At 38.3% G+C, this 27156-nt stretch overlaps 1 protein-coding gene and 1 pseudogene across 10 annotated transcripts in view; one reads left to right on the top strand and one right to left on the bottom strand.

Annotated features, from left to right (window-relative positions):
* Nucleotides 1-27156, bottom strand: part of SLC20A2 (solute carrier family 20 member 2) — a 91841-nt gene that overhangs the window by 39288 nt on the left and 25397 nt on the right. For 8 of the 10 annotated variants that reach the window (XR_002831247.1, XM_023760826.1, XM_006097035.2 and 5 more), the window contains one exon: nucleotides 2014-2565. Coding sequence is in view for 9 of the 10 variants with exons in the window: in XM_023760826.1 (XP_023616594.1) it covers nucleotides 2014-2302 (289 nt within the window). In the remaining variant the exon portion in view is untranslated. Of the gene's footprint in view, nucleotides 1-2013; nucleotides 2566-4378; nucleotides 4400-23547; nucleotides 23676-27156 lie in introns of those variants that run through there. The other 2 variants (XM_023760827.1, XM_023760829.1) reach the window with 2 other exon arrangements.
* LOC111827621 lies at nucleotides 11252-18919 on the top strand (annotated as a pseudogene).

Genomic DNA, 27156 nt, shown 5'->3' with positions numbered 1-27156 from the left:
GAAAAGAAAAAAAGAAAAGAAAAGGAAAGGAAAGGAAAGGAAAGGAAAGAAAAGAAAAGAAAAGAAAAGAAAAGGAAAGGAAAGGAAAGAAAAGAAAAGAAAAGAAAAGAAAAGAAGAAAGAACAAAAAGCCAACAAAACCAAGTTATTTCAGCAAAACCCCAAATTGCTTTGGTTAACCTAAATTCTAGTTGGGGTAAGTATTCTTCATTCTTTCAGTAAAGAGCCAAGGCCAGGGGTGGGAAAACTACTGCCCACACAGAAAAGTAAGCAAGCAGTGGCATAAGCTCTGCTCACGAGACCTTCTGTCGCTCTGAGGCCCTCAGTGTGGCCTCACTAACAAGTCTCTAATAAGCACACCATTCCTCAAGTTTCATCCAGTGAAAGGAGAAATTTCGGTAAATATTTAATTTTATCAGTGTTTTTCTTTATTTCTCCCCTGCTTTCAACATATCTTGCCCACATCAACCTGACTGAAAAAAATCTTAATTTCAGGTCGATATGATTATGTCTTAGACATCTATCACAGCTACAGAAGGGTGAATTTTACAAGTAACTGTTATTTTTCTATGAGAAATTTCAATTTATCTGACTTTAATAAAAAATATATGCTCACTGAAGTTAAGATTCAATCATTACAAGAGCTGTTGGAATGAAAGCAATTGTGAACCTTACATCTTTAAAACACAAAATGTTCAGCTGAGACATAGACACTCCTTAGCATATGTTACCAACCCACTACACTTAGTTGTATTTAATACCTTAGTACATTGGCCTGCTTCAGATCAAGTGCCTCAACAACTTCTCAGACTAACTTGCTGTAATAAAAAGATGATGGATTATCTTAAATTTGGCAAATCATTTCCACATCCTGGGTGCTTAAACAATGCCAATGCCAATAAATAACTAGGAAGGACCTGTGAAATGTAGCTGCGTTCTTGGTACACCAGCATCTTACCTCCTACTGCAGGACTCTTCCTACAAAAGGAAATGTCCTGTTGAAAGCAGAAGGTGGTAGAATTCCTCTCTATCCCTCTCCTCCCTAACCAAATTACCCGAATGCATCAGCTGTCTGCTGTGCCGTCATCTCTACCTCAAGGCAAGCAGAGAGAATCCCGTCAGCTGCACTCCAGGCACCTCTGCCTGAGTCTCCTTTTCAGCTGTAGCAAGGGCAGTGAGGGAAGTGCCCCCACAGTGCTTGGGTCTACCGTCACCTTGGGCAATGGAGAAATCCCACTGTCAGCCCAATCTCCCATTAACATACTTCACTGCCTTCAGCACTTCTCTCATCTAGACAACCTGAAACCACCCACAGGTGGCATACAAATGACCCAGGTGGCATACAAATGACCCACAGGTAGCATACAAATGACCGTTTGACTAGAAAACACAACAAGCATACCAAATGGAACGTCCAGAGGTGGAATCAGAAAATCAAAACAAAAGCCAACAAGAGGATTACAAAGGCTATAAAAGACCAGAATTTCTTGAAACAAACACGATTTTCTTGGTAACTGCTCTAAAACTTAAACTGAGAATACAAGTTAAATTAATAAATATTGTTTTATTGGCATCCAAGTTTTCAAAAACAACTGCATCCTAATTGATAAAAAAAAAAAAGACCCATGAAAAAACAGAAATAAACCTTAAAGGAAATCTCTTAAGTAAATCTTTCAAAGACATTTTCTTAGACATGCTCACTATTTCTCTAATAAGAGCTGCCCTACAAATACCTTTTTCTGTACTTTATAAAAAGTACTCAGCTGAAATCTATTTTAACAACCAGGGTTGCTAAACATTTAAGAACATGTGTTTGCTTAATATTTGGACACTAAACAAACATAATCAAATTAAAATGCAGAAAGCAAAAATAAGACAATAGCAAAGTTAAAACATCAAACCAGTTTTTGCAAAGTTAAAGGAAAAAAACACATTTATGGATATGACAAAAGCACTATAGGGAAGAAGGCCAGTGGACACACTTCCCACAGGTATAAAGAATCATGTTACTTACCAACCATTGCACTAACTTCCCCAGCCATTAGTGTTTCCACTGTCTCGTTGTAGAGGTTCACATCAATGATACCTTTTCGAATGGTCTCTCCGACTTTGGCTCCCAATAACACTGAGCCCGTGGTTTCAAATATTGAAGCCAAAATGCACGCCTGCTTCAAGGTCACTACACCGGAGCCCACAGCAGTACCGAATGAATTGGCAACATCATTTGCACCAACAGAAAATGCCAATATAAAAGCTATGATAAAACCTAAAATGACCATCCACAAATACCCATCCACGGCCATTTTGGAAAGTGGGCTCTGGGTACTTTTCTTTGCAGAAATATTTTAAATAAACGAAGCTTGAGGTTATAAATGTCGTAAGGCCGAGAGTTCTTGTAAACAGTGAGTTTGCTCTGGAAAGTGCTGGACAATGTTAGAGCCTGAACAAACTGCTAACTGCTGGTTTTCAAACTACTGTCAGTACAGTTCATTTGGTTGTGTTCAGTCAGCGGTAAAACACATTCCATATTTTTCCTCCCAATCTGGGAGAGCTGTGATGTCTCCTCCTGTAACAGAAAGAAAACAAAAGAAATCAATTACCCTAAGCAACCTGTAACAGTTTGTTCTTTCATAAATAAATGTTTTAAGCCTACTAATGGGATCTAACTTTGGCATGTGACAGATCTAACCATAGAGCAACTCAAGGCAGATTATAATTAGGTTAACTAACTCTCCCCTCCAAAAATAGCTTATTTCTAGAATGTCAGGGGTTGAAGCATGCTTTATAATTACAAAACTGATAGTAAGCCTTAATGGGATAAGTTTTTATACAGTCTGGAAAACATATTTGGTCATTCTTTTCAGAAAAGAAAATTCTCTCAAATGAACAAAAGATAAAGAAATGAGAACTTATCAGTCTTGGCTGGGTAGCTCAATTGGTTAGAGCATCATCCTGATATGTCAAGGTTGTGAGTTTGATCCTTGGTCAGGGCACATACAAGAAGCAACCAATGAATGCATAGATGAGTGGAATAGCAAATCAATGTTTTTTTTCTCTCTCTTTCTCCCTTCCTCTCTCTAAAATCAATCAACCAGTCAATAATTTTTTGAAAAATTCAATTATAAATTTTTTCAAGTGTGTGAAATATGTAAAATTTTTTGGAAGAGTGATTACCAAATCTGAATCTGTGACACCACAGGGTGTGACTGACTATCTGCCTACACATTTATGCATAAGGAGTGCGGACTTTGCATTATGACTGCATCATGCGTGTCTGAAAGGAAGTTTCCAGGTTCTGGTACAGAGTCATCCGGAAGGTGACACAGAAGGAACAGAGAAAGCTGGTGAACGAAGGCATCCTATGAAAGCACAAGCCAGGGCATGTACTATTCCACTACTTCCCATTTACTTGGAGGAAAAGCCAGAGGCCTTGCCATGGCCTGGAAGACTCTCTAAAACTCCTCAGGGCTCTACCCCCAGCTCACTGACCTCAGCTCGTGTTCACCCTCTTCCCTCACTGGCTCCTTGCAAACATCAAGCACTCACCTCAGGGCCTTTGTACCTGCTGACCCTCTGCCAGGAAAAATCTCCCTGACAGCTGCACAGCTCACCCTGCATGCTATTTAGGTCTCTGCTCAAATGTCACCATTCAAGAGCCTTCCCTGACCTTCCAAAAGAGCAGCCCCTCCTCCACACCATTAGCCATCTCTCTCACCTAACTTTTTTTCTCTTCTACTTATCTATTCATTCATGCATGCATTCACTCATTGTCTGACTTCTCTCACCAGGATGCAGACACTTTGTTGGATTCACTACTGTATCTCCAGTACATAGAATAGCGCCTGGCACACAGTAAGCCATAACAAATTTGTTGAATAAATGAAGAAAGAAGTAATTAAACAAATGGAGAAAAGTATTGCATAGTCCTCATTCTGAGATGAAGAGATGTCACAAAATCAATATATCTGTCAAGTAAAAATGTCACTAAAAGCTTCGGAATTATAATATTCTATTATTATAGAGTATAAAATCTGTGTATTTTCTTTGATGGCAGTAGGCACATAGGAAGGTGACTGGCACAGTGTAATCCTTCATAAATGCTTGTTGAATTGAATAAATTAGGCTCGTACATAATAGAATGATCAATGAACATCAAGGTTATGTAGGGGAATAAAAGCAGGACACAAAACGTTATGTACACTGTGATTATGGCAACGTTAAAAATGCATATAAAAAGACCAACAGGTAATATTAAAACAATAGTTGAGTTTGAATGGTAGTGTTACAGATGATTTTTTCCCTTTTCTCCAAATATAGTTATGTGCTTTTCAAATTAAAAGAATATATAATAAACAAAATAAACATAGATTGAGCATCACCTCTGTATACAATGCTACAGGCAGACAGTGAAATGGAATGTGTGCACTATAGATCTGATTGCTTTCAAAGATCTGTAGCCTCTGCAATTCTGAAGAGTCAGATCCCAAGTCAGACAAACGCAGACCACTCTGAAGGCAGAAGACAATATTCCACTGAAAGAGCATTTTATTAATATTATGGGCACAATAAATCTATAAATGAAAATACAAAATGAAAACTATTTTGGACCAACAGTATCTACCCTAAAATATAAAGAATTCCTGAGGAAATTTTGTTCGCCAAGTTAGGATGTCAACAAGGCAAATAAGAACCACATTCAACAAAAATTTACTGAGAATTTGTGATAGTCAGTAGGAATATAATGATGAGCAAGAATGGATGTGGTTCTGGCACATATGGGGCTTACAGTCCAGTGAGGGAAATAGACACTAATCATATAAACTCAATGCATGACTAGAAACTGGTAAGTACTACAAGGGAAGGAGGCACATGTCACACAGCAACATGAGAGCATAGCTGTGGGCAGGAAAGGTTCACCTGCAATCTAAGGATGGGGGAGTTAGCTCTGGGACTGCATGGGGCATTGCAGCCACTTCCCAGGTGGGAAGGAGCAGAAAGAGGAGAGGAGTCTGAAGGCAGGCCGGTGTGAGGAAAACACGATGAAAGCTGGGGTGGGCCATATGGAAGCCTGTGAGAACAATGGGGTGATGCTGAAGGGTTTTTAATCAGAGGGATGCTGTCCTGATCAGACTTTCATTTCTAAAAGATTACTCTGGCTGGGACATGGAAAATGAATTGGCTAGAAGGTGAGAGTAAATGTGGAGAGACTAATTACGAGGCTACAGCATGGTTTAGGCACAAGGGAGGCCTTCTGGACCCAGGGTGGTGGTGGTGATGATTTAAGAAGGTACTTCAGCAGCTAAAGTCAACAGGACTTGGTGATGGTTTACATACGGGTGTTGAGAGGGGATAGATGGTTATTGACGTGTGGAACTGGACTGAAAAATAACTGAGTGGGTGTTTATCCCTTTTGCATTGTTTTTAGGTGTCAGGATGGGGTTGACCACAGGTTCACTTCAGACATGTTACACATAGACGTAAATCGCAGGCACACAGAAGAGAAGTGTGGTCAGTTGAGGCACCACAGCAGGTGTGTTCTCAGTCCAGTTTTGCTTGGGGAAGGTTTTAATCATCTTTATGATTTTTGTGGCACCATTTCAGACCAGGGATCCCCTCTCTTACACAGATCATCTAAATAACTCATTTCCATATCTGTATTCTTCAATTTGGCTTTTCTCCTTCACAGTCATACCCTCAGTAACCAGCTCAAGTCCAATAAGCACCTGGCTGAGGAAAAAGGCTTGTCACTTTTTTGAGACTGAAATGATTTCTACCTTGCATTGTATTTAGAAGGCCTGCTTTGTGTTGCAAGTACAAGCACCTTGATTTTCTCCCCTTTCCATTGTCAAACACAAGCAAAATAAAACAAAGCACTTAAATAACTACAAATCTGCTGCATAAAAAAAGACGGCAAGACTGCCGACACTGAGCTGGCCAGCAGACCACCATTCAGGAGGCCAGGATAGTAATTTGCCAGGACTGTGGATAGCCCACATTCACAGTGGCTGAGGTCTGAGGTCTGACCAGGTGTGGCATCTGATAGTGCTGGTTGTTTGAAAGTAGAATTTTGAAGGTGGGTGATCAAATCAGTAGGGAAAGATTAGCCTTATTCAAGACATGATGCTGGGATAACTTGCTAACTGCTATCTGAAAGGAATAGAAAAAAGCTAGATCCCTACCTCACACCGAAGCAAATGAAAGATTAAGATGTAAAGATTGAAACCTGAAGAGCTTGAAAAATTGAAAGCTTCCTAACTCTCTCCTTCCCCTGATGTGAAAGCCCTACAAGGGTGGAATTCACAGGACTGAAGGTTACAAGTTATTTTTCAATTTTCAAATGCCACCAACCTCTTGCATTTTAGGAAGAGGGACCTTAGAGTGTTTTGATTTATTATAGGAGGTACTGAGGGTTTTGTTAAGTTCTGTCTCCCAAACTTGTAATGTTCACAAGAGCTTCACTTCCTTTTCTCAGGACCCTCATGCCCTCTGAACAAGCTTCTCAACTTTTGGTTCCACCAGCCGTCGCTTCTGTTCCTCGATCTCTGAACCAACTCTGCTTCTCTCATCAGCCTAAGGAGTGCCCTGTCAGGACTCTCAGGTGTTTATGGATTCTTTTCCTATAACTTCCTCTGTGAGCATCTGCTTCAACTCTAGCTTCTTATCAACATTAGGAATCTGAATGTTCAAGTGAAAACAAACATTCTCAGAATATTTCTAGACAGATATGTATATGGCTTAAAATGGAATGCTGCTGAGTTGTAACACTTAATGGAAATTTATGCCAGAAGAAGTTTGGGTGGGAGAATCTCTTCTCTTGAATGCTGCCAAAGGTAACACCCAAGGTGACCTCTCCAAGCAAATATACTAAGGAGATGTCTGTTCAGTTCTCCCATTAGCAGCCCCTCCTCTCAGCCTCAGATTCTAATCATCTCCTCAATTGGCACAACCAGTCCCAGACAACCAGGTCTGTAGTGAATTGTGGCTTAGGTTCCTGGGGGACTTGACGTTTTAAAAAACTGGCCCAGCCCTGACCAGGTAGCTCAGTTGGTTATAGCATCGTCCCAATATGCAAGGTTGTGGGTTCGATCCCCAGTCAGGGCACATACGAGAATCAACAATGAATGCATAAATAAGTGCGATAACAAATCGATATTTTTCTATCTCTCCCTTCCCCTCCCCCAAGATCAATAAAAAAAAAAACAACCTTAAAAAAATAAATAAATAAAGGATTGACCCATGGCCAGCCTCCTTTCCATGTGCTTCTGGCCTACGGGGATCTGTTCCCTGATATTTCATGGACTGCCTCCAGATCAAGCCCACTCCCACACAGGAAGGGAAGGAGCCAGGACCCCCCGCAGCAGACCTGGTGCTCAGAAATAATTTTCCAATTCCTCTCCTAAAACCCTCTAACATTGTTAAAGGGTGGCCTACACCCACCCTCTAACAATGTAAAACCCACTTTCATGGAAGCTAGGGTTGAACCGTGCATTCTGACAATTAGGTAAAAATATGAAGACACAGATATCTTTTCAATGGTACAATATAAAATCAGGTAACTCTGCTACATGTGATCAGCCTGATGACTCAAACATTAAAATTACTAGCTTTTCCTGACAATAAGTAAATGAAGTGAAAGATTCAGTTTTGGAATTTTATTATTTGTAAAATAGTACAGCAGAAACAACGTTGGTTTTTTTTTTCAACATTCAGGTTGTAGATCTTGTTGTAAGTAGTATCTATTAACATCATTCTTGAATAGCTCACAAAAACATCTACCTCACACTCTTAAATTTTAAGAAAATAACTAGAAAGTCATAGTATGTTTATATAGAGAATATTGAGCTTCGTATTTTCACACTAATGGTAAAAGATAAAAACATTACTAAACAGCTCTGAGATTTGCCTCAACTACCTTTCAATGGCAAACATATAAATATGCAAAGCAGTCTATGGGAACACAGGAGCCTGGAGGAAGGCAGATGACATTTTGGCTGAGAGAAAAGCAAGAAAGGAAGGGAGGGACAGAGAGGATGACAAGGGGATAGAAAGAGAGGGTAAGAAGGGGAAAGAAAATGATATCCAAAGGAAAGACAAGACTATCAAGCCACCTGTGAGCCCGGCTTACAGCATGGGTCACAGAGGCAAAAACCCCACAGATAACAGAAGCAGGAAAAAGCAGGTTTACTCACTGAGGACAACCAGCACGAACATAAAGCCTGATAGTAAAGATATCAGACATCCAAAGTGAATAAGCCGCAGACTTAACTGTAAATTGGAAAAGAAGCGGCAAGGGCAGTTTGCTAATTCACTGTGGCTCCTGCCCAGCACCGAATGTCCTTTTCTCTCTGCTGTTTAAAAAAAAAAAAAAGGAACATTTGTTTCTCCTGAATGGAGATGGGGAAAAAGTAAAGGACCTGCAGTCAGAAGCCCTGGCTCCATTCCAGTCCAGCCAGCTACTGGCTACACAACCCTGGGCAAGTCACTGAAATGACTCGTCTAAGAATGACAATAGTGTACACAGGGTGGCGGTTGTGTAAAGGTGCTAGCACAGTGCCAGAATCACCACGTGATGACTATTATCAGTATTAACAGAGAGACCCCTGGGGCTCAATCTCGGCTCTGCTACTAACTAGCAGTGTGACATTGGGTAAGTCATGTACACTCTGAATCCTGTTTCACCAACTGTACAGTAAGGACAGTAATAACACATGCACTTTACAGGTTCATTGTCAGAATCAAATCTCACATAAGCCAAGTGTTTTCAAGCAACCAGAAGCTACTGGTATCACTGTAGTCACAGGAAGAACTTACTAAGTTTCCAAAATCTTTCTAGTAGTTTGTAGATATATCCAGCCCACCTTCCTCTATGTACAAACTCTAGCCTTATCTTTGGTTAAAGACTGACATATATTATAAGGCACAGGAACTTTTTTGAAGGAAACGAAGAGGCAGAGAAAAGAAACTCTAAAAAGTGCTAAAAAATAAATCACACTAAATTGTAAAGCCACTTTGGAAAAACAGTTTGATAGTGTCCTATAAAGCATATGCTTACACAAGCCAGCAGTCCTATTCCAAGGCATATATACCCAAAAGAAACGAAAACATGTCCACACAGGAAACTTTTTGTTCTGTACCTTGGATACAGTGATGGTTACACTACTTTTCATGTGTGTCAAAACTCATGAAACTATAGACTTGAAATTGCAAACTTTACTGTACATACATTATACCTCAATAAAGTGATTAGAAAATAACACCTGTATATAAATATGTGAGGTGATGAATAAATTAATAGATGGGAGGAAGCCTTTTGCAATATATACATATATCAAATCATCATGATATTATACACTTTAAATAACTTACAATTTTGTCAATTTTACATCAATAAAACTGAGGGGAAAAAAGAAAACAATATTGGTCATAAAAGGTAATATTCACTTTTGATATTTTTCCTTTCCTATATTGCCAGCATTGTCTACCCCCAGCCTCCAAGTTCCCAGGATAAATTATATTAGTTAAATAGTTAAAAAAAAATAAAAGAAAGAGCAGTTCCCTTATTCAATGAAAGAATACTGTAACATGCAGATACAGAAAAACCAGCCAGTTCAACCAACAGAGCAAGGGCTCGGGGACAAGTTGTCACACCTTGTTTAAAACAATTGCTCAAGAAGCAAAGAGCAAAAACAGATCAATGAGAGGAGGTGGCTGACTTAGCACGGCAAATAGAAAATTCCTCAGACACAACTCTTCCAAGGTCAGAGATGAGAGAGAAAACCTGCTGCTGGGAGAGACTGCTGGCCTCTCTTCGAACCAGGCACTTAGCACTTAAAGCTGGGTCTTCCTGGGGAGACAGGTCTTCAACATTGCCTCTGCAGGACCCAAATGGTAGAAACCACTTACTAAGCATCATGTTTAGGGCAAATATGAACACTTTAGCTGGAAATCACCCTACTATGGGGGACCACAGATTGAACATACTTTACATCTGGACTTGTAGACATTTCATATACTAAAAGCTTCAAGGAGGTTCATTAATGTAAATGAGAGTATGAACAAGCAATAATGTCACTGTGTCTGCAACTCTGTTGACCAACTCTAAAATCAGTTCTGTAATGTTACTCCCATAAGTACAGTTAGAAATAATTGAAAGAGTTTTAAGTAACAGCATTTATTTTCATATGGGAAAATAAAAACATTATCATATATTATAATCATGAAAAAGAGATAACTATTTAACTGTCCCCGGACAGGAGATGAACTATTATGTAGTCACTAAAATGGATTAACTGGAGAGTTTTCCTCACATTGAAACATAGTAATACTAAATAAAATTCAGCACACAAAATGGTATGTGCCATATAATTTCAATTGTGTTTACAAATGCACTGGCAATAAGACTCTACAGAAATATGCCCAAGGTTAAGAGTGGCTCTCTCTAGGTACTCTTTACATTTTTAAATATTATCCAAATTTTTCTACCATGAGCAATTACCACTTTCATCATTAGGAGAAAAAAAAAAACCTTCAAAACTCAAAACACTACAAAGAAAAGTATACTTTTAAAAAAGTTAGGAATGTACCACCAAAATATGCTTAGTTTTTGCTAATAAACACATGAATCTGTTTGTTTTCAGCCTAGGCCTCTCAGACAATTCTTCAAGCTTACTATCTACAATTTAAGACTGAAAATACATCTTCTATCCTCTTTGTTTTACCTTATTTTTTCCCTTTCAAGAATTTCCCTTTGTTCTGGTGTCTGAATACTCAGTCTCAGCATGGTTTTAGAGAATTCTATCATATTTCCATTTGTAGGATTCTATAGGTCCATCCTCAGTCACACTTGGTCTTTCTCTAGGATTCTTCCCTAATCTTCCTTATGCTTCACTTGAGGGTTGGCCATCAGGATTGAATTTAACCCAAATAATAAGAAAACGTCCTGATGGAGCCAAATACTTTGCAAGCCTTTTTTACTAAAACAGTATTTGAGGTTAATGCTTACAAGAAACAACCTATAACTTTTATTTACTCCTACTTTGGTTCACAGATTAAGAGGATCATAGAACATTAGAGTTTGAAGGGACTTAGAAGTCCTCTAGTCCAATTTTGGTAATTTTGAAGATGTGACTGTCATAACTGAAAGTGTAAGTTAGATAATGATTCCCTAAATGCATTATCTATTTACTACACAGGAGGTACTTTCATACTAGGAAGTGATGCTCCTGGTTGACATTCATCAGGCCTTCTTAACGATGCTAGCTCCTATTCTGGGAGTTGAGATTCCTTGGGCTGCTGGCCTAAGCTGGGGATGGGGCGGCAGAGACAACAGAGAACGAGAAAAGAGAGATAAAGAGAATGGATCACGAAGAATGCTGCAGAGCCTTCATCCTTGGAAGTTTTCAAGATTAGATGGTATCTTTAATTCCTTTCCAACTCTATTACTCTACATCAACCAGAGACCACAGGATTAGGAAGAGGCAGTTTAGCCTGGAACAATGAACCACAGGATTGCTCTGTGGGGAGAGAGGGTGGAAATTACTGACCCTTTCTTGAGCAAGTGCAATCAACGGCCTTCATGAATTTATGGAACTCGAACAAACTTATTTTGGTCCTCTATCTAAAGTTTCCACTGCAGATCCTGTCGACTCAGCCCTTCAAAACCATTTTTTGTCTCCAGGCCTCATTCCTGTTATAATCACTCTCTCTCCTACATTTTTGTCATTCTGACATTTAAATTCTTTTTGGCTCTAAAGCATTTATGTTATTTAGATGTTTTCCACACAGCCTTTTGCTCTTTTGGAAGGCATTATATGAATCTATTAGGTAAGTATATTTTTAAAAGGATAAAGAAATAAAAAGCAAAAATAATTTAAATGAAATAAAGTTAAAGGACAATGATTTGGCCTGAAAAAAAAGAGAAAATTTAGAATGTCCTACATGAAAAATACCTTTTAAAAACTGAAAGACTGTCTCAGGAAGCATAGGTGCTACTTGCCTGGAGATGTCCAAATAGAATCTTAATGACTGTATGATGAGTTATAGTAAGAAAGTTTCATTTTTCCCCCATTTTAAATATGCAATTCAATAACTCCACACAAAAAGTTCCTGTAAGGAAATACATATTAGTCATTCTATCTAATTTAAAGATATAACAAGCAGTCTTTCATTATAATAAGAAAGGCCACACGCGGCTAAGAAAAGAACAGTTGTAACTGAACGGGTTGCTGCACACTGAAGTGATCTCCCACTGGCAATGTGGAATTACCTGCAGTAGAGATTTTTTAAATGGATATTACCACCTTGTTCCTTGGAGTGTTTTAGGTAAAACATTGCTTGGAAGCAGGGAATAAAACTAGTTGAACTTTATACATTTATTCCCACTCTAAGATAGAAATAGCTGCTACACATTTTCCCTTTCTGTATGCACTATAGATAGATTCCCCCTTCCCCAAATAGTCTAGGTAATTTTTTCCTGCTCTCATAACCAAAAATAGGTTAGTTTTCATGAGCAAATCACTTAACATCACTTCTATCAAATGGCAAAACTAGGATAACTTGTTCCAATTCTGTGCCCTTAAGTGTTGGACTGTTTGGCTCCATCCCAAGAGCTATATTAGGAAAATACTTTCCCTTAAGTCACAGTTTAAAATGGAACTATGTATCTAAACAGATATCTTGGTTCTTACATACATATCTGCCAATTGTTCCAATTACACTAAAAGCTCAATAAAAATATGAATGATACTTATAAAAAGATTGATTCTTGATATTCTATTAATAGAACATTAATCTAAACAGAAGAGTTGATAGATGAAGATTATTATCTTAACTATTTTCCATGCTTAACTTATAGTCCCATATTTCTTGTTCTCATTCCAGAGGTTAAGCAATAGTTCTTAGGCAGCAAAAAAAGCACCAGGGGGCAAATAATTATTAAATTGATTTAGTCAGACTTTTCCTTTTTTGCAATGTAGGGAAGTCTTTGAAGAGCTTCATCTGCAAACCTGATTCAATTCCACCAATAACTTGCCAAGTTAAGAGTGTAAACAGTCTAAACAAGGCAATAAGCCCACAAAATTTTTCATCGGATGGGTAAGTCAGGTGAAAATTTAGTTCTTTATATCTTCCACTGAGACTATTGAAATGGAAATCTTTTTACTAAATTAAGAAATCATAAGTATTTGCTTGTTATCACCTTGAAGAAACCATAGAAATGAGTTTAAAAATACTATAAGAAATATAAGCCAGTTTATAAGATTTCTTTGAAAATGATTTCCTAGCCTAGCTGGCATGGCTCAGTGGTTAAGCGTCACCCTATGAACCAGGAGGTCGCAGTTTGACTCCCGGTCAGGGCACATGGCTGGGTTGTGTGCTGGATCCCCGGTTGGAGACTTGCAGGAGGCAGTCCATCAATAGTTCTCGTTCTCTCTCTCTCTGTCCCTTCCTCTCTGAAATCAATAAAAAAATATTTTTTTAAAAAGAAAATTATTTCCTAATTCTGAGGGTATTCCTGGCCTTAACTCTAATGTATGTTTAAGATAAACTTTCTTGGGCAAGTCAGTAGCTCCCTTTGCCTGTTTTTCCTTTAGAAAACTTAAGAGCTAGGGAGGATGCTTGATGTGAACTAAAGAACTTTCTTATAATAACTAGAAAGCAGCCAGACACAAGATGCTCTTTAGTAATGATTGAAATCAATTAAGAGAAAGAAAAAGAAATATGCAATAATACTCTTTTATCATTACTTATTTAATTACCTTTACTGGAGCTCTTGTGTGTGTATATTTAAATTACTGTCTAGTGTCACTTTCAGCCCGAAGAACCTTTTTTTTAGTACTTCTTGTGAGACAGATCTGCTAGCAATGAATTCTGTTTTTATTTACTTTATAATGTTTTTATGTCACCTTCACTTTTGAAATACAGCTTTGCAGGATATGGAATTCTTTCATCCCTTTGGTTTGTCTTCTCACTGGCTTCTGGCCTCTACTCTTTTTGATGAGAAGTCAGCTGTTAATTTTACTAGGGTTACCTCACATGTGTTGTCACTTCTCTCTTGCTGCTTTCCATATTTTCTGTCATACATAGTCTTTCAAATTTAGACAATGATATGCCTGGGTGTGGATCTCTTTGTGTTTATCCTACTTGGAGTTTAAGTGTTTTGAATATGTACATGAGTGGTTTTCATCAAATTTGGCAAGTTGTCAGCCACTACTTCTTTGAACATTTTTCTGCCCCTTTCTTCTACTTCTGGTATTCTTATTGGCATACTTAATGGTGGCCTATATTTTTCTGAGGTTCTGTTCATTTTTCTTCATTCTTTATTCTTTTTGTCCTTCAGACTGCATAATCTCTAGCACTCTATCTTCAAGTTTGCTGATTCTTTTTTCTGACAACTCAAATCTACTATTGAGCTTCTCTAGTGAGTTTTTTTAAAAAATATATTTTATTGATTTTTTACAGAGAGGAAGGGAGAGGGATGGAGAGTTAGAAACATCAATGAGAGAGAAGCATCAATCAGCTGCCTCCTGCACATCCCCTACTGGGGGATGGACCCACAACCAAGGTAATGCCCTTGACTGGAATCGAACCCAGGACCCTTGAGTCCGCAGGCCAACGCTCTATCCACTGAGCCAAACCGGTTCTGGCAAGTTTTTCATTTTGGTTATTGTACTTTCCAATTCCAAAATTTCTTTTTTTTTTTAAAGGGTAACTGTGGTAAAGTACACATAAAATGTACCATTTAACAATTTTTAACTGTACTGTTCAATGGCATTAAGTACATTCATATTGTGCAAACATCATCACCACATCTACAGATTCTCATCTTATAAAAAACAGAAACTCTACACCCATTAAGCAGTAATTTCTTATTCCTCCTCACCTCATCCCCTTACAACCCATTCTACTTTCTATCACCATGAATCTGACCACCCTAAGAATGATGTACTTAAAATCATACAGTATTTGTCTTTTTGTGACTGCCTCATTTCACTTAGCATAATACCTACAAAATTCATCCATGTTATAGCAGGAGTTAGAATTTCCTTCCTTTTTTAGGTTGAATAATATTCCACTGTGTGTGTGTGTGTGTGTATGTATCACCTTTTGTTTATCCTTTCATTAGTCGATGGATATTTGGGTTGCTTCCACTTTTTGGCTATTGTGAGTATGCTATTAAAATGTGTGTACAAATATCTCTTCAAGTCTCTGCTTTCAATTATTTTGGGTATATACCCAGAAGTGGAATTTCTGGGTCATATAGTAATTGTTTTTAATTTAAGAACTACCATACTGTTTTGCACAGTGATTGCACCATTTTATACTCCCACCAACAGTGCACAAAGGTTCCAATTTTTCCACATCCTCCCCAACATGTTATTTTCTGTTTTATTTTGTAATAGTAGCCATCCTAATGGGTAGGAGGTAATATTGCATTGTGGTTTCAATTTGCATTTCTCTAATAATTATTGATGGTGAACACCTTTTCATGTGCTTGTTGGCCATCTGTATATCTTCTTTGGAGAAACGTCTATTCAAGTCTTTGCCTATTTTTTAATCAGGTTGTTTGTTTCCTTGCTATCAAGTTGTAGGAGTTCTTTACATGTATATTCTGGATACTAACCCCTTAACTGTTAAGGCTTAACAGATATATGATTTGCAAATATTTCTTCCCATTATGTGGACATATTTTCATTTCATTGATTTTGTCCTTTGATGTACAGCTTTTAATTTTGATGTTCAATTTATATTTGCTTGTGCTTTTGATGTCCCATCTGCATTTGGTCCTTTTTAAAAAAAATCATTTCTATTTCTTTAAAGATAGACTCTATTTGATGAGTCACTGATACCACAGCTTCCTTTAGCTCTTTAAGAATAATTTCTTCTAAGTCTTTGAACATATTTGTAATAGTTGCTTTGAAGTCTTTGTCCTCTATGTTCAATATATGGGTCCCCTCAAAAGCAGTCATCTCTCTTGTCTGTTTTATTACTGCTGTCTATGCATCACACTTTACAGTTTCTTTACGTCTCAAAAATTTGTGTTAAAAACTGTATATTTTAGAAAATATATTGTAACAACTCTGTACTGATATTCCCACCCCACCCCACACCCCCAGAGATTTGTTGTTCTTATTTGGTTGAAGCCAATTTTGTGAAGTTTTTCCTACAGGTGCAGCTGTTGATGTCCCTTTTCCCATTTTTTTCCCTTTGTATTTATATTTTAGTCTGGCTTGCTAGGGATCACCCATGGGACAACAAAAGCCACTTAATGGTCAAAGATTGTACTTAAGCCCCCTTAGCTAGTTAGATTTTCAGCCTTTACCATGTGGAGGGCTTAGAGACTACTTTCACAGTTCAGGAAGTAAGGGATGGAGGGAAGGTCTAAGTATAAAGGAGCTATACAAGGAAACCCTTTGTAGAGTTGGGATTCTTATGTATCCTGTCTGTTTGGTAGTAATAAAACCCTGAACATGTGTAAAAACTCATAGAGCTGTATACCAGAAGAAGTAGACTTTACTGTAACTTTTTTTAAGTGATCAGGATTTGCTTTTTTTTTTTTTTTTTAAAGATACCTTTATATCCATATTGCTTTTACATAGCTGAATCCAATTTGATCACTGAGTTTTTTTTGGAAGTTCACTTAGTATTTAATGGGGAGATAGAAAACAAAATCTTTCTTATCATAGTCTTGCCTACTGGGATCATTTCCTTTCAAAACACAATAAAGATTAAACTTTTTAAAAGAGGTATCATTCTAATACTTAAAAGCATCTTGAAGATAGGCTGAAAGCTTGAACTCCTGTGCCAAACAGCCAAATTGTGAATGAAAAAAAAAAATTCTTGAAGGCAATTAAAAGTGCTACTTTTAAGGATAAGAACATAAAAACAGCCTTTTGACTGACATAGAGAAAGTTTTAGTACTTTGGCTGGATAGATCAAAGCAGCCACAACATTCTCTTAAGTCCAAGCCTAATCCAGAGCAAGGCCCTAACTCTTCAATTCTACAAAGGCTGGGAGAAGGTGAGGGAGCTGCAGAACAGTTTGAAGCTAGCAGAGGTTGGTTCATGAGGTTTAAGGAAAGATGTTTCCATAACATGAAAGTGTAAGGTGAAGCAGCAAGTACTAATATACAAATTGCAGCAAGTTATCCAGAAGATCTAGCTAAGATAATTAATGAAGGTGGATACACTAAACAAATTTTCAATGTAGATGAAACAGCCTTCTATTGGAAGAAGCCATGTAGGACATTCATAGCTAGAGTGGAGAAGTCAATGCCTGCCTTCAAAGTTTCAAAGGACTGGCTGACTCTCTTATTAGGTGCTAGTGCAGCTGGTAACTTTAAGTTGAAGCCAATACTCATTTACCATTCAAAAAATCCAAAGGTGCTTAAAAATTATGTTACATTTACTCTGTCTATGCTCTGTAAATGGAACAACAAAGCCTGGATGACAACACATCTCTTTGCAACATGGTTTACTTAACATTTTAAGCCCTCTGTTGAGACCTACGTGTTGTTCATAAAGAAATATTCCTTTCAAAATATTATTGCTCACTGACATGGACCCAAGAGCTCGGATGGAGATGTACAAGATTAATGTTGTTTTCCTGCCTGCTCACACAACATCCATTCTTCAGCCCATGGATCAAGGAATAATTTCAACTTTCAAGTCTTATTAAAGAAATACATTTGGTAAGGTTATAGCTGTCATAGATAGTGATTCCTCTGATGGATCTGTTGAAAATCTTCTGGAAAGGATTCCATTCTAAATGCCGTTAAGAACACCTGTGATTCATTAGAAGAGGTCAAAATATCAATATTAATAGGAGGTTGGGAGAAGTTGATTCCAACTTTCGTGGATGACCGAGGAGTTCAAGACTTTGGTGAAGGAATTAATTACAGATGTGGTGGAAATAGCAAGAGAACTAGAATTAGAAATGGAGCCTAAAGATGTAACTGAATTGCTGCAATCTTATGATGTAACTAGTGGCCCGTTGCACAAAGATTCACGCAATAGGCCTTCCTTTCCCCTGGCTGCCGGCACCGGTTTTCCTCCGGCACCCGGGACCCAGGCCTTAGGTCTGCCCGCAGCAGTGAGGCTTGGCTTCTCTGCTCCGGCTGCTCACAGCCCCTCCTTTTTTTTTTTTCCCCCCAGCTCCTCAAGCGGAGCCAAGGCCCCCAGCCCCTCCTTGAGTGGAGCCCAGGGCGGGCTGGGAAGCCTGGGTTGCCCCCGGTGACCCAGGCCCCCAGCCACTCCTTGAGCGGAGTCCAAGGCCGGTGGGAAGCTTGACTTCCTCCGTCGCAGGGAGCAACCCAAGCCTCCTGCTCACTCCAGCTCTGTGGCCACCGCCATCTTCAGTCGTCTTCAGTCTTTGCTCCACGCCTGCGTATGCAAATTAACCAACATCTTTGTTGGGTTAATTTGCATAGTCGCTGATTAGCTGGTGGGTGTAGGGGAGTGACAGAGTGATGGTTAATTTGTATGTTTCTCTTTTATTAGTGTAGATTTTTAATGAATGAGGAGTTGTTTCTTATGGATGAGCAAAGAAAGTGCTTTCTTGAGATGGAATCTACTCCTGGTGAAAATGCTGTGAGAACTGATGAAATGATTACAAAGGACTTAGAATATTACATAAACTTAGTTGATAAAGCACTAGCAGGGTTTGAGAGAATTGACTCCAATTTTGAAAGAAGTATGGGTAAAATACTATCAAACAATTGCATGCCACAGAGAAAGAGTTATGAAAAGAAAAGTCAACCGATGCAGCAGACTTCATTGTCTCATTTCTAAAAATTGCCACAGCCACAATAAACTTCAGCAACTACCACCCTGATCAGTCAGCAGCCATCAATACTGAGGCAAGACTCTCTACCAACAAAATATCATGACTCGATAAAGGCTCAGACAATGGTTAGCATTTTTTAGCAATAAAGTATTTTTAATTAAGGCATGTACATTGTTTTTGTAGACATAATGCTATTGCACACTTAATAGACTGCAGTATAGTGATTATAGTGTAAGCATAACTTTTATATGCACTGAAAAATTCATGTGACTTGCTTTGTTAGGATATTTGCTTTATTAGGAGTGGTCTAGAACTGAACCCACAGTATATCTGAGGTATGCCTGTACCTGATCAAAAGAAGTTTCTTCTGGATCAGGCTTCAAGTCATTTTTGTTCAAGTAAGCATTCTGGATTTATTTAATTGTTACTGACAAGTCCCATGGAGCCTAAAGACACTATGACTCTAAGATCGGGGGGGGGGGAAATCAAACAAAACTAGAGATGGCAAAAATCAGGCCTGACAGAAAGAGGTGTGTAGCTGGATGCTCTACCTTCCAAGTCCCTAAGGATACTTAACTATGCACAGTAGGCTGAAGCAGAAAGTGACAGAACATCACTACAATTCTCTCTTCCTGCTCAAGCCACCACTTCAATTTCAAGTCAAGTCTACAGTAATCACTCTTAAAAAAAAAGAAAACACACACACACACACCCAAAAACCTTTTTAATAGATGGTCCCCATTTGTAATTCCCAATCACCTCACTATATTGAGTACATTCATATCCTCTTACTTTTGCTTTTAGTCTTCAAATAAAGGTAAAAACAAAACAAACAAATTACCCAAAAGGAAGAAAATAAACTCAGTCCAAGTCCTAAGCTGAGATTTATTTTCCTCTGGCTCTTACAAAAGTCACCCTTTCCCCTGACAGACACCAACTAGTCTTCTTACCTTTTCTAACTTAGCCTATAGTCTCAGGAAATATTATTATCTGCTCTATCCCTTTTAAAAAGATGTTCTTTTTTCTTTGAGCCACTCAACTTGCTTAACAAACATCTTTAATCAAACGTAACCACCCAGTTATATTTCATCTTGAGGTGACATGTGGCATTTCCTACATCTGTGCTCATCCTGTGCAGTAGAGCTTTGTGACTCACCTAAGTTGAAATCACTTGGCAGCGATGACATGCTGATGTGGCTACCATAATTCTCACTGGGAACAGTATTTGATCCACTGAATATCTGACTACTTGGGTTGAATAGTTCACCCACATCTTTCCCCCTCCTCCACCCAGAGAAAATGAAGATAAATCCATGTGATATGTGTCCTTACTTCTACAAGGAGCCAATAGAGGAGAGAGGAATTACACAATTATTCCTAAAATATAATTGCAGGAGAAAGAGGCAGGATAATAAAGAAAGAAAGGAGAGGATGAAAAGATGAGCACTCTTTGTAAGGAAATTTGAAAAACCAGTTCTCTTAGTTCCAAATATTCCAGACAACACTCCTATATGAGTAACAAAGATTCTGAACCAAGGGCTAGGCCAAAGTATGGTAGGTAGTACATGATAGTAGATTCTATTTGGTTTCCTGAGGCACTTTGGCTTTAAAGAAAGTTTAAGGTATCAGTACTGCTGAAAGTGGATTCAATTCAATCTCAATCTAAACCTCTATGGCCAGGTAAACCTGGTGACAGGTTCCACTCATTTAGGCCTAAGCTTAGGAACTCAGTTCAAAGAGAGACCCTTTAAATAACCATCAAAAGTACTTATTCTCACATGTCACCATACTAAGTGGGCTGAAAGGGGGGCCTACTGTTTTTGCTCAAGATTTTCTTAAATCAACTGCCACTAGTACTAACACAGTTACTCAAAATAACCTTCAGATGAAGACCACAAGGTCATCATAGCAGCACTGGGCAGAAATAATTGAGGGAACCAGCACTGTTAAAGTGGTATCACTTTTAGTAAACAATGATGAGATAACTTTGACACTACAAAAATAAGTGCTTTGGAAACACTAGCTAGGAGACTTTTTCTTTCCATCATCCCTCTTCATCATCACTCAAAATATTATCTAAGGTCTATGGCATATGGTTCCACCATTCTTTATATGTAAGATCTAGAATGATAGTCCCTTAAAAAATTTAAACGGATAATCTTAACCCTAGAAGTATTATTTTAATGGCTTAAAAATATGCTGCATCCACCAGCTCCCTTCCTTTGTTCTCCAAACAATACAAAACCTGAGATCCTGGACAATTTGAGATCATATTAGAGTTCACTGAACATCTAGAACAGTAAGTAGTGAAAGCAGACACTTGCTGAATATCTTTCACACTGTAGAATTAACAGGATTAATCATTATCAATTAATGGCTACACGTCAGCTTGTGTGGGCCTCTTCCCATGAGTCTAGATCTCAAGTCTCTTTCTTAAAAATAAGTCAGATTTTTTCATTACAAAAATAATACTCATGCATATAAAAATTTGTTAACTACAGAAAAGTAGAAAATAAAACAAGGAAAATTGCTCCTGGCCTACCATTGCAATATAACCATTGTTTATGTGCACATTTTTGTGTATTAGTTTTATCCATTGGGGCAGGCGTTCTTCACATAAACCACTGAGAGGCCACTACCAAAATAAATAAAATACAAAAGTTAAAACAAAAATGAATTACATAGTTCTTTTATAAAAAGAACGTTTTTCATTATTACATTAAGTATTATATGCTCATTGAAGAAAAATATATAAAATAGGTAACTAAAAACAAAGAGTAAAACATCACACGTCAGCTCATCTGCTACAGATAACTATTGCTTCTATTTGGTTCATAGCATTCCTTTTTCATGTACATGTAAGTGACACCATTTAAAAAAGAATGAAAGCCATTAAAAATGCCTCCCATTAAAAAATGGTTCATACATATGTATTTTGTAACCTGCTAGTTTTACTCAGAATAGATCTAGCATCATCATTTTAAATGGCTGCATGGTGTTGCATTATATGGTAACACCATATATTATTTAATTAGTTTCTTATTAGGTTGTTTCTGGGGATATTTGTTGAATTATTAGGTCAGTAATTCTTGTGTAGTCAAATTTTCCCCTTCTTTCTCTTCAAGTTTAATTTTCTTGACTGAACAACTATAATGAGACAAAATTTATCCTAAACCACTTAAAACTACTCTTTTTTTAGAAATATACTTTTATTGATTTCAGAGAGGGAGGGAGAGGGAGAGAGAGAAACAACAAAAATGAGAGAGAATCATTGATCAGCTGCTTCCTGCATGCCCCCTACTGGGGATCGAGCCTGCAACCTGGGCATGTACCCCGACCAGAATAGAATCATGACCTCCTGGTTCATAGGTCAACGCTCAACCACTGAGCCACGCTGGCCAGGTACCACTTAACTACTCTTATTTTTAATGACCCATATGTGGACTAGATATAAGATTGATTTTAGAAACAAAATTATTTTTGTCAGGGCTAAATCCTAAAAAGAATGGCTATTTGGTAATTTCTCTTTATATAGAAATAAAAATCACCACTGCCTGCCATCATTAAGAACCAAATCAACCAACCACTTGAAATTTTCCTACTGGATATAAAGTGACTGAGCGATTACACGTTTTCAAGAAAATATCTTATATTCAGAGACTAATTTAGGGTATTAAAAATCAGCTACCTCTACCCTCTGGATTAGTGAGACATATTTTATCAGTGTGCAACCACCACATTCACAGGGCCTCGTACCCTCTGTAAATAGACACAGATGTAGGGAAAAACAGTGCAGGCAGCTTAATGTCTGAGAGGTCAGTTTCTTCAAACATAACAAGGTCCCAAGATTGTATAACAGTGTCGGTATACACACTTGCCACCTTTATCTCTCTGTCTCCCGTTACAAGGCAAACTAGTTTGAGCCAGAATGTCTTCATTTGTCTTTTCTCACTTCAAGGAATTTTTAATACTCTGAAAATGTGTAATTAATTACAGCTATAAAAGCCAAGGTTTCTTCCTATCCCGATTTTTTTAGTGTTAAAACATTAGGGCCACAGGCCCTGGCCGAGGGAGAGCACGTCTATGCTGGAGACAGCAGTGCGTCACTTGTGGGATACTTTTTAAACAGCACTGGCAAAACATGTCCTCAGAGAACCCTTTTTTCATTATGATCACTGAGAGCTTTTATTGTACTAAATGCTATACAAAGTGTAACAAATAGACACACTCTCAGCACTTGTGTTTTTAACCCAAGACAATTCTGTCAAACAAAAACATAAAGGGAAAATATACAAAGGGCCAAGACATAACTAAATTAAGATGCATTTATATCAGGTGCAAAAAAAAAAGTGGCAGGGGGTGCAAGAGGGACTCTTAGGAATAACTATTTTGTCTCACAAAGGTAAGAACTGCCAACTGCCCGACTCAAGGTAATTAATTACATGGGAGAGGACATTCAACTGAATAACCACTTATTTGTATAAAGTCCCCAATAATGTGTATCACTGGCTGTTTCCTGCAGATACAAAATGTTAAGATGAAATAGTTCCCTATCCTCCACCTCTAACGTGTCATCCTGTATTTGCATCCTCTTGGGAATCCCCCCACTTCGCCCCTCCTTCCAGGGTGCCCAATGGAATTCACCACCGCAGGGGTGAGGAATGCTATTCCTGCAGCTGGTTAAAACTGCTCACCCACCAACTTCCCCACCTCTGGAAATGACAGAATTGGGAAAATGGGGCAAAGTCAAACTTTCCCTACAGCTTACCTCTCTTCTGAAATGGCATTCATGAGGCGACGGACTGATCTAGCCATCGGTCTGCGACATGAAATGATCACAGGCTAACATCAAGGGGCTCCTCGCTTTGACCTCTGCCCTAATTTCCCTTCCGATGACTGTGAAAAAGTCACATGGGGAAGAAGGGGTCTATTAAACAACATTGTGATAAGTAGGATACCTACTATCATATTATCTCATTTGATTCTCATTTGAAATGGGCACTGCCTTAACTACTAAGTTCAGAAAAGTAATTGCAAAATTCTCCTGGTTGATTATTAATCTTCTGTAAGTGCCAGAGGAAATCCAGAGCAAAGTCAGAGCTAGACGGGACTTTGAGAGGTCACCTATCTCCTGACTTCAGAGAGAATACTGAAAACATTGCCAAGAAATAAAAGCCCATTTTTGGATGATTTCAGGATCCAAATTCTCTGTTTTATAATACTCTTTTTCATATCTCATCTAGTGATCCTCAGACTTTAATGTGCATCAGAATCATTGGGGGGTCTTGTTAAAACACAGATTTCTGGGCCCCACTCCCACAGTTTCTGAATCAGTAGCTGGTAGATGGGGCCTGAGAATGTGCATTTTCACAAGTTTCCAGGTGGTACTGGCACTGATGGTACTGGGACCGAATATTAGGACTCTGGTTCTAACCTAACCCTTACTGGACTGAACTCTTATATTTGCCATGGAAATAGATACTACTTGGTCATTATTCCTTGGTATTGAGGTATTCATATACTTGAATAACAATTCAAGAGTCCCCAGCCATTTTTTCCCTCCAGGCTAAATAATAGAAGTTCCCTAACATCTTATTATAGGTATCATTTTTCAACCCTTTAATCATTTTTAAAGGTTCTTTGTTGAGCTCTCTCCAAGTCTCTTTTAGTTGTAGAGACATGAACTAGGCCCAGATCCTTAGTCAGAGGCTGGCTGAGACTGAGGATAAAGGGGAAAATGACTCACAGATTCATACAGTATACTCCTGTTTCTTAATCTCCAATACCCAAGCTTGCCTTATTAGCTCCCTTCTGATTCATGCTCTTCTGACTCCTTTATGAGCTGCAGTAATGTTTCGTTGACCTTCATAATGCCTTTCTTCTGAGATGCTCAAAGCACTTCTCTAATTTAACAGCTGACTCAACATCCTAAACCAGTACAGAGACAAGTAAATTGTTATATTGCATATCAGTTCAGGAGGGGAGAGAAAATCCGAAACCCAAATTCAGAATTCTATCCAAAGATAATTATATGGAGAAAGACTCTTCTTATATTTATTGGACTTGGTAAGAGATCAAGTTTACCTACTTCACATGACAGTACCAGTTCCAGGTGTAGGTCAAACTACTGAAACTCCTTCCCTTTGTGGGGACACTGTAATAGAGAACAGGAGTTGTGGATAAGGCTTTAAGGCTTCTGGGGTCAGTCTTCTCACTCATTTTCATCACTTGCCCAGCTGTTGGAAGAGAGACTATCAGCACCCCAAGTGGCACTGCAGTCTGTCCTAATCCAATTGGGCAAAAGTCCACATGAACTGAAAGCTAACCCACAAGCTCTCCTTGACTCTTCCCACACCATCTTGTTTTCCTTTTCTTCATCTCCATATTCTTTCTGCCAGTGTACTCAGTGAGTACGTCAAGGGCCCAGCCTCTGTGTCCTGCCTAATTTTAGCATGTGAGTTCTTTGAGAGTAGGAACTATGCTTTCTTTGTGCATTGTATGTGCTCTGGGGGTGCTTAATACATGCTAAATAATAACAACAGACCCAGTATTTCCAGGAGAAATCAGCATTCCTGCCCACAGGCAGATCCTACCACTTACTTATATACAAGACAGGCAAAGCGGAAGGCATCCCTCTGCTCACAGTTCTTTCATTTTAGATAAAACAGTTGAAACTCAATATAGCAAAGCCTGTTCCTACAAAATCTTTTGAAAGAGAACATTCTAGAGATGTGATCACTGATCATTTGCATTAGGCCCCAAAACAAAGGGAACCTGTTAGATAATGTAAGTTCCCATATAGCTATGCAGCCAAGTTACCTATTAAAAACCTCATGTGGATGAAGGAGACGCAGAGAAAAGATTGCTCTTTACTTCCCTAAAAAGTCCCTCAAAGCTTCAGAGCAGAAGGCTAGTCATTTGGTATAAAGTAACAGCAAATAAATCTACTGCAGTCAGGAACAACTCTGTCAGAGCCTCTGGTTTGTGACTATTTTAAGAGGTAAAGGAGTAAGAGGAGAGGGCAGGCCACCACTGAAAGTAACTGAAACAGGACTAGAGGACAGACAGGCACAAAGTTAATGACCATGACAGCGATGGTGATGGAGGTGCAGGAGTGCACAGCACATGGTTGAGACCACGGGCTCCTGGACATTTCTACAGGCCACAAAGCCGCTTGTGTTTCTCAGCATCTGGACCCGCATTTGTGACTGAGTTGAGCTCATTGTGAACTGTCATGGCCAAGGTCACAACTAGTCAACAGAGCCTCTACTCATGAAGGAACCATAACCAGTATCACTTCATCAGGCACACAGGCTAAGAAGCAGAGAGTCACAGCACCAGCAAACATGAGAAATCCCGACACTGACACATAATAAAAATTATCTCCTTTTTCATTCACTTGTATCACTCTCTCACAGCCCATAAATCATTAAAACAAACACTCTGAAAGTATTTATGAGCCTTTTTAGGGACTCTTAAAAGAACACATGCTTCCGAGTAGTAAAAACAGTGTACCTTTAAAAACACTCCACTGAGATTCGGATGGCGCCTTATTGACAACTAAAAGTAAGAATAAGAATGGTTATTTTCTTTGAATAAAGTATATATTATGAAGAATATGCTGGAACAAAGTGTTTTTTTTACTGCTGAAGATGATATTACAGATGTTTTTGTTATAATTACAATTAATCTGGACTGCAAATCTCTCTTCAATAAAATCTTTAAGTTTTTTAAAAAAATTTCCAAAAATAGCCAAGAACTCAGTTCTTTTTTCCCCGTCTTACATTCTTTTCCTACTAACTGTAGCACTGAAACACTTCCTTTCATTGTTGACACCTTAGGTCATTTGGATTTAAAATCAGACAACACATAATAACAAAGAAGTCATTAAATAAAGCTTTCAAAATGGGAAAATGGCATTTGAGGGCATGCCTCCCTCCTTGTTCATAGCGAGGAGAGACAGGGACGCCTGGTAAGCAGCTACTACACAGCCTATTAGAACTGTTTCATTAAAATCAATATTCCTAGAGGGGATATAATTTACAATTAACTGATAAAGAAATTCCTTTACCAAAGGCTCTCTGTTATAAGCAAGTTGTTTTGGCATGGAGTTCGCGTTCTCTGAATTAAAACACTTCAAATTAAACAAGGTGATTCAGATTTAATTAAAAATATTCATTATTAAAATCTTTAGTGTTCTTCAGTCCAAATTGATGCTGGCAATGACTTGTTAAATTCAGAGCAGTTAAAATTAGAGAACTTCATGGCCCTTGATTAACTTAGATAACTAACTCAAACTTGCAGAGGATGCTTTCAATTACTTTCTAAAGCCTTCATTCTAAAAGTATTTTATTTAAGTGCTTCTCCTTAGGAATAT

This window comes from Myotis lucifugus, unplaced genomic scaffold, assembly GCF_000147115.1.
Source record: "Myotis lucifugus unplaced genomic scaffold, Myoluc2.0 scaffold_194, whole genome shotgun sequence".
Taxonomy (NCBI): Eukaryota; Metazoa; Chordata; class Mammalia; order Chiroptera; family Vespertilionidae; genus Myotis; species Myotis lucifugus.
The sequence above is the reverse complement of the archived record's forward strand: the minus strand, read 5'-3'. Positions and strand labels throughout refer to the sequence as shown.